General features: G+C 34.5%; 1 protein-coding gene across 1 annotated transcript; it reads left to right on the top strand.

Annotated features, from left to right (window-relative positions):
- The first annotated feature begins 4,129 nt into the window (after nucleotides 1-4,129).
- On the top strand, nucleotides 4,130-7,851 carry LOC143552537 (ATP sulfurylase 1, chloroplastic-like). The gene is made up of 5 exons (XM_077042750.1): nucleotides 4,130-4,675; nucleotides 5,735-6,140; nucleotides 6,231-6,491; nucleotides 6,598-6,684; nucleotides 7,403-7,851. Exons 1-5 carry the CDS (start codon nucleotides 4,167-4,169, stop codon nucleotides 7,538-7,540), a joined length of 1,401 nt encoding a protein of 466 aa, XP_076898865.1. The 5' UTR covers nucleotides 4,130-4,166; the 3' UTR covers nucleotides 7,541-7,851.
- The last annotated feature ends 676 nt before the right edge of the window (nucleotides 7,852-8,527 follow it).

Raw genomic sequence — 8,527 nt, forward strand, 5'->3', positions numbered from 1 at the left:
TTTGCTATTTTTTTTACAATTTTTTTACATATGTTTTCAGGAGTGAAAAAGTTAAATTTACATTTATATTTTTTATTAATCTTAATTGTGGACCACAAGATTCAAACGTTAATTAAAAGCATGTGAGCATGAGTTTCTAGAGTTTTTCGCAACTCAAGCGGGTTTTTATTTTAACCTAACCATATATATATATATATATATATATGGGATCGATATCATACAAAGTAATATTTCATACTAAACGTGCGAATCAAATATCTGGTGATGGCAAATATGTAAATAACTAGAAATCTCCCTATTCCCCATAAACCTCAAATTTGTCGATACAGAACCATCAAACCCCCAAACAAATTCTCTCCACACCCAAACAATTCTCTCAAATTATCTACAAATATCTCAAAATTATCTACAATAGTCGATCAATTTCACTTCCATCCAACTCGAAATCATCGATATATCATCAATTTAAAAAAATTAGCATATTTGGAACATCGATTATGAACAAAGTTAGCTTAAACGAACAGATATTGTCGATGTGAACAAACTGAAGCATCAACAATCAAATTAACAATGAATCTCTGACTAATCACGACTCAATCATCAATTTGAAGAAACTGATTTATGTAATTATTAATTGATGTAAAAGCCCCAATTTTGTATATAGTAGTAGACGTGGAAGTTGATTGCATTTGTTTCTGTTAAACAAGATGGAGTTAAAATGTATGGTTTCAATATTACCCTACTTATATAAATAATTACGTTACTTGTAAAATAATATTACACTAGTTGAACTTGACAATTACACTAGTTGAAATTGAAAATTACCCTACTTGAAATTTAAAATTACTCTACTTGTAGTTTTAAAATCACACTACTTGTAATATAAAATTACATAACTTGAAATTGAAAATTACTCTACGTGAAATTAACTTACTCTACTTGTAAAATAAAATTACTCTATGTGAAATTTAAAAATACTCTACTTGTAATTTAAAATTATACTACTTGTAATGTAAAATTACACAACTTGAGATTGAAAATTACTCTACGTGAAATTTAACTTGTAATATAAATTTACACTATTTTTTTCAACTAAGCAATTATTATGTAAGTAGTGTAATTATCGAATCCGTTTCTCTTCCTCTACTTCAAAATCATGTTGGTTCAAAAATCATCTTGTAGCTACAAAATTGATTGGCAAATTGCACAACACTTTGTAACAAACAGTCTGAGCATGGACGTTTACTTCATTATTACTATAGAATAAACAAAAACTTTGGTGCCGCTTGAGCTTCTATTGGACCAAGCGGCGCCACATCATTGAACCACCCAATTTTTTTTTAATTTTGGTTTTAATTCTGGTATCGTAATGAATGTAATCAAAATCGATTGAATTCGTATCGACTTACCGTTGCAACGTTCAGGACCGACAACGCCTAGGTTTAACCAACTCCTGGGTTTTAACAACCAAATAAACGTTGTTTTAAATATTTGAATCTTTTTATATGTTAACTTGAGGAACTTTTTTTTTTTGAACTTTTGATGCTTGGGTTTACCAACATTGTTTATACATTAACGCGCGTTACCGAGTCTGACCAAATTCGGCTCGACTTGCCTTTGCAACGCTCGGGCTTCAACGTCCGTCATTTACCGATCGAATAAATTTCGTCTTAAATATTTTAAATTTTCTATATGTTAATTTTGGGATCGTTATGAACGTAACCAATACCGATCAAATACACGTCGACTTGCCGCCGCAACGCTTAGGTTTTACCACCGTATAGCTTTTACCTATCAAATAAATATAGTTTTAAATATGCTATGAGTGAATACATGTCGTCTTGCCACCCCAACGCTCAGATTTTACCAACGTACGGCTTTACCTACCGTTGCTACTACTTTCTGTGGCGCAGATTAGTTTTTTTTAATTTAGTGTTGGTATCTTAACGAAGTTAACTTGTACCAATCGAATCCACATTAGTGCACCACTGCAGCCTGACGAGTACATAAACAGATCCCAGCTGCCCCGGCGCAACGCGCCGGGTAAAAAACTAGTTAATCATAACAACAGTCCAACGAAATTAATCGTTTTACACATCCAACTAAAACATACATAAACATGTGGCACCATACACCAATATGTTGAGGACATTTGCAAATACATACAAGACTAAGAAAACACTATGTTTGAAATACTACACTACTTACATTTTGTATTATAATATAATTACTCTACTTATATAACTTTATTACGCTACTTGTAATATAAAATTACTTTACTTAAAATTTGATTGAAGCTTAATTACATATTCAAAGTAGTTACAGATATTCTCTTCAACCATCACAGTATCTCAATTACATATTTTTAATTGAATAATTATGTTTATACCACGCAATTTGTTCAAATGATTTTGAACACGTTGTTACTTTCAATGATCCATTAACGGCACCCTCTTCCTTCCATAAACCATCGCCAGCGATGTTTAATTCCTCTATGAATCGTTTATAGTAGTCAAAATTAAGAGTCTATCTTACATTGTTGATTGACTAATTGATTGTTGATGTATGTTGATTGTTAATTGACTGGCGCTTAATAATTACAATATTTCCACCGCAAGATTTCTAATTTTCCTTTGATTCGCACGTTTAGTATGAAAATTTAGTTTGTATTTAATCCAACCCTATATATATGTGTGTGTGTGTGTGTGTGTGAATCGTTAAGGGTCTTACAACATCGAATCATAATACATAACATTTTAAAATTTGTTTTTCTTCTTGTGATAAGCTATTTCAAATATGTTTAAGCAAACCAGATCGGAGGCTATCATGCGTTTCTCTATGGTCATCTTAAAAAAATATTTTTTTTCTACGATCATTTAAAAAAAATATTTTTTAAATTTAATGTACAAAGTGGTCAAGAGACCCAGTCAAATGGTCATCTTTGACCAAACTCCTCGCACAACCGCCGTCTCTCAAGAAACACGTGAAGCCGAAACACCACTAATTTGTTCGACATGTATCGATGTTTGGGCGTTTTACTTCAGTTTCGAACGGGAACATGCCTTATTTGACCCAACCAAGGTAAATAAGTGATATTTCAAAGGAATTGACCAAAGGAGTCTTTATATTGTCACCTAAGTATAAGTATAATAAAGTGATTAAAAGTTTAAAACATCACTGTCAATGTTTCACTTTATCACTAAAGAAACTAAAATAATTCAACACGAACATGGCAAGTGGGTTCGTGCTTTTGACCACTAAAATGGAAATTATTTTAACAAACGAAAAGCCGTGATTTATTTGTTCTATGATTTCTCCAAATCTTGCATACTTATCAAATCAAGTTTCTCTTATTATATTAATTTTACCTAATATTTTCATTTTGTATTTGACCTATTATTATAATCATATTTTTATTAAACACTTCAAAAACTATTTTTAGGGTTTATATCATAGAAAAAGTGTACCGGCATACACTTGTCTACAATACATGTACATGCAAAAAACTATTAATTTCCAAAATAATAATAATAATAATAAAACAAAAAAAATCACTCTACCTGATTTTACTAATCTTTTTTAACGACAAACGAAAACTTAAATATAATAAAAGAAACCATAGATATACAACCGAACCTGAACTAGCAAGTGACTAGCTTACGGCCCAAAAAAAAATCTTAAAACAAACAAACCCCTATATCTACACCTTAAACATACGCCAATCCTTCCATAACAAAGTCTACAAATACATGTACATATAAAAGATATTAACTAAAATTGTTTTTCGATAACTCAATATAAATGTTTTTCCATTTCAGTTTTTTATTTTTGAAACTTTGGATATTATATTTTCATAAAAGGACACAAATCACAAATGCCCTTTAGGCATTGTGAAAACACACACATAAAGTACATCTTCATAATCAGAATATATTTATTTACAATAATAATTGCATATAGCCAAACCAAAAAGATTCACAAAAAGTAATAAAAACAAAACTTAAAACGTGTAATACGCATTTAAAAAGGTACAAAACGCAGCAAAGTGTCCAGGTTCATCCTCCCAACCACTTGCCTATATTAATCCCACCACCCAAACTCCCATAACTCACAAGGCCGTTATTTACTGACTCAACAACCTAAGTACGAGGTACAAGATTCCACCAATGGCGGCCATGTCCTCCCTTCAACTCAAAACCCCAATCCAATCAACCCCATTCCCCAAATCCTACACACTCACTTTCTCAAATGTCTCATTCCAATCAACCCGCAACCGGTCTGGAATAAAATACAACAATAAAAGATTTCAGATCGGTTGCGGGTTGATAGAGCCCGATGGCGGCAAGCTCGTGGAGCTTGTGGTTCCCGGGCCCCATCAGGATGGTAAGAAAAGGGAGGCAATGGAGTTGCCGAAGATAAAGGTGTCGAGGATTGATTTGGAATGGGTTCATGTGCTAAGCGAGGGGTGGGCTAGTCCGTTAACCGGGTTCATGAGGGAATCCGAGTTCCTCCAAACTCTTCATTTTAACTCGATCCGGTTGGAAGACGGGTCGGTTGTGAATATGTCGTTGCCGATTGTGTTGGACATTGATGATGCGCAGAAGAATAGGATTGGTGGTTCGACTGCTGTTGCGCTTGTTGATGCTTCGGATAATCTGGTTGCTATTTTGAACAAGTAAGATTATATTTTTTATGTTTTTTTATTGCTCATTTGCTCTGAAATTATTGTTGATGAATTAGAGTACGGCTTATAATCCGGTTCGGTCTACGGTTCAGGTTTTGTGTTTTGGTTCATGATTTGGTTTTGGGTTTACGGTTTGGGTTCACGATTGGAGTTTTGGGGTTAAGGTTTGGGTTCATGATTTGGGTTTTGGGTTCACGATTAGTGCTATGGGTTTGAGGTTATGGTTCATGATTTGGTTTTAGGGTTTAAGGTTTTGGTTTGCGATTTGGGTTTTAAGGCTTTGGTCACGTTTTGGGTTTAAGGTTTTGGTTCACGTTTTGGGTTTAAGGGTTTGGTTCACGATTTGGGTTTTGGGTTCGGGTTCATGATTTGGGCTTAAGGTTTTGGATCACATTTTGGGTTTAAGATTTTGGGCTTAAGGTTTTGGATCACATTTTGGGTTTAAGATTTTGGGCTTAAGGTTTTGGATCACATTTTGGGTTTAAGATTTTGGTTCACGTTTTGGGTTTAATGATTCGGTTAATGACTTGGGTTTTGGGTTTGGGTTCACGATTTGGGTTTATGATTTTTGTTTAAGGTTTTGGTTCATGATTTGGGTTTTTGGTTTCATGTTTTGGGTTTTGGTTCACAATTTGTGGTTTTTGTTTAATGGTTTGGTTCACTCATACGGCTTTAGATTTAGGTTCACGATTTTGGTTTTGTGTTAAATTCACGATTTGGGTTTTAGTTTCGGTTCACGATTTGGGTCTTGAGCTTTGGGTTGAAGTTCATGATTTAGGTTTCGGGTTTAGGATTTAAGATTTACTGAAGATTCAACGCATATAACTTTTTGTATGGGTTGGTGTATTGGTTTGACCCTTAACTTCTATAACTAGATATATTACAATTACAATATTAAAAGAACTTTTTAAATATAGTTACATTTTAAAAGTATTTTGTTTGTTATACTACAACTACCATAGAGCAAGTTAAACAACTTAAAGTTCAATTTACTTATGCAATTAACAACCAATATTAACTTCCTCTTGGTCTTATGTTATAAATTTCCAGCATCGAAATCTACAAGCATAACAAAGAAGAACGAATCGCAAGAACATGGGGCACAACTGCCCCGGGCCTCCCATACGCTGAAGAAGCCATAACGGGTGCAGGCGATTGGCTCATTGGTGGTGACCTTGAAGTTATCCAACCAATCAAATACAACGATGGACTCGACCAGTACAGACTCTCCCCATCACAACTTCGTGCAGAATTTGAAAAACGAAATGCAGACGCAGTATTTGCGTTCCAGCTCAGAAACCCGGTTCACAATGGCCACGCTTTATTAATGACTGACACGAGACGCAGACTTCTTGAAATGGGCTACAAAAACCCGGTCCTTTTACTTCATCCGTTAGGTGGTTTCACAAAAGCAGATGATGTTCCACTTAGTTGGCGTATGAAGCAACATCAAAAGGTTAGCAAATTGTTTTTTCTTAATTTTTTTTTAAAATGTTTTATGAAACCGTGTTGATAATTTTGAAACGGTTTTGATGAATATGATCAGGTGCTTGAAGCTGGTGTTCTTGATCCTGAAAACACGGTGGTGTCAATATTTCCGTCTCCAATGCATTATGCAGGCCCGACTGAAGTGCAGTGGCATGCTAAGGCCCGGATCAATGCAGGTGCTAACTTTTATATAGTGGGCCGTGATCCTGCTGGCATGGGTCATCCGGTTGAGAAACGAGATCTTTATGATGCTGATCATGGCAAGAAAGTGCTTAGCATGGCGCCTGGGCTTGAACGATTAAACATTCTTCCTTTCAAGGTACTTGGTTTATAATGTATCATCTAATTTTGATACTCTGGTTATTTGATTATTCTTGTATTTTATAAGACAAACAATTGAGTTAACTTGAGATTGCGAATTCCAGGTGGCAGCGTACGATAAGACGCAACAAAAGATGGAATTCTTTGATCCGTCTAGAGCTCAGGATTTCCTCTTCATCTCGGGTACCAAGGTATATTCACCATGAAAAGACATCTCCATGTGTTTCGATTTTTAGTTTGATTGCTACTAGTTGTATTCAATGGGCGGGTTGGATAATGGGTCAAAACAGGATACTGACTGGTCGAGTTTGGTTGACCCGAACTACTATTGGTGTGTCAAACTAGATTTTAAAGAACTGTATTTTTCTAATAAAAGTTTAGTTTTTTCTATTATGAGAGGCTTTAAACACTAGATTTCTAAAGAGTTAAGTTTGTTTTTAGTGTACGTGGTTTGGTCAAAATTGCCACGTTAGTCAAAAAGCTTATTTTTTTGCCTAATAGACATTGTGGTTTTTAAAACATGCCATTAAAGTCTACTTGGCTAACACCATCTATTTTGTCCGTTAAAAGTTTTTGTCAAAGACATTTTGAGCACATCGAGGGCATTTTGGTCACTTTAATAAAAACTTTGACAAAAAAAAAAGGCCGTTAGCCAAGTGGATTAAAACGGCAAGTTTTAAAAACCACCACGTCCCCTAGACAAAAAATAAACTTTTGGATTAAAGTGACAATTTTGGTCAAACCACACGGAAGAAAAATGTTCTTTTCTGAAAATACATTTTATGTGAATTCTGATCGGTTTGACGTATTGATCCTTTTCATTTTTAGCTATTGGAGACCAAAAATACTAATAAAACTGAGTTATTTTGTTGTATGCTTACAACTGATTTTTTCATTTATGTGTAACAGATGCGAACGCTTGCAAAGAACAGGGAAAACCCGCCAGACGGGTTCATGTGTCCTGGCGGCTGGGAAGTTTTGGTTGAATATTATGATAGTTTGGCTGCAAGTGACACTGGTAGGGTCCCTGAACCCGTCCCTGCTTGAGTTGTTTGACACAAGAGCACGCATACAAATGGTCCTGGAACCAGAAGGTATCCAGCTTCATTGGCCAAGAAGTCTGGGAATGTATCATTGTTTGATATACCAATGTTCTAAATTGTTTTATGGTATGGAGTGTGGATTGTTTTGATGATTGCTACTTATCCAAATAAGTTGAGGCAGTTGTGTCCTCCATGTATAAATTGATGTGCTGGTTCTTGTGCACATTGTAACATATTTTCGTGCCTTAGTTAACACGCATATACTTATTGGGTTTGAAACACCTTTTGTTTGTGATGCGTTACCCTTGATGAGATTGGGGTGTTTATGGTCCAATTTGGCTGGTGTAACGAAAAGTTTTGAACCAAATCGATAACGAAGAATAATGCTTGTAAAATGTATATGTAAAAAGACATGGGCTGGGAAGATGAATCCTAAAGTCTTTTATTTTAATCTATAAAGTCTTAACAAAACAAATTTATCTTTTTTTTATGTGAAGGAATCAAACGATTATAACACAGATAAGTATTTAATCATAATACATATATATTGTTGATTTAACCTTTTTTGTGCTCTCAATTTTTATTTTTTTTTTTGCTTTTCTTTTCATAAACCTTTGGATATTCAAAAGGTAAAAGGCTTTATATTTTCTAAACCTACCATTTTTAGTTAACCCAACGTTATGATCCCGTGATGAAAAAACTGGATCAAAGTCATCAAACCACTAAAAGTGAATCATTTTGCCGGTTCGCTGACTCAACTGATTCAGTTTAGTATTTGCAAAACCTTACTCTTTTGGCCTAGAAAGTAGAAACCTTGTGAACATTGGTCAAACAGGACCATAAACACCCCTAATGCTAAGGTATTCTTTTTTTTTTTCACTATGCATATTAGGCATCTTTCCAATATCACCCTTCTAATATGTCATTGGGTGCATGGGTATCTACTTATGGACATTGATCATAGGCTTTGCACTTTAACCAAAATCAGACA

Source organism: Bidens hawaiensis, unplaced genomic scaffold, assembly GCF_021521415.1.
Source record: "Bidens hawaiensis isolate Kalapana, Puna unplaced genomic scaffold, B.hawaiensis_p1.1 tig00000055_1, whole genome shotgun sequence".
NCBI classification, from domain to species: domain Eukaryota; kingdom Viridiplantae; phylum Streptophyta; class Magnoliopsida; order Asterales; family Asteraceae; genus Bidens; species Bidens hawaiensis.

Bases quoted from the DNA above. Each gene is read 5' to 3' on its own strand.
- LOC143552537 (XM_077042750.1), top strand. From the start codon at position 4,167: ATGGCGGCCATGTCCTCCCTTCAACTCAAAACCCCAATCCAATCAACC. The intron at 4,676-5,734 runs GTAAGATTATAT...ATAAATTTCCAG, and splicing joins CTGGTTGCTATTTTGAACAA to CATCGAAATCTACAAGCATA. The intron at 6,141-6,230 runs GTTAGCAAATTG...GAATATGATCAG, and splicing joins GTATGAAGCAACATCAAAAG to GTGCTTGAAGCTGGTGTTCT.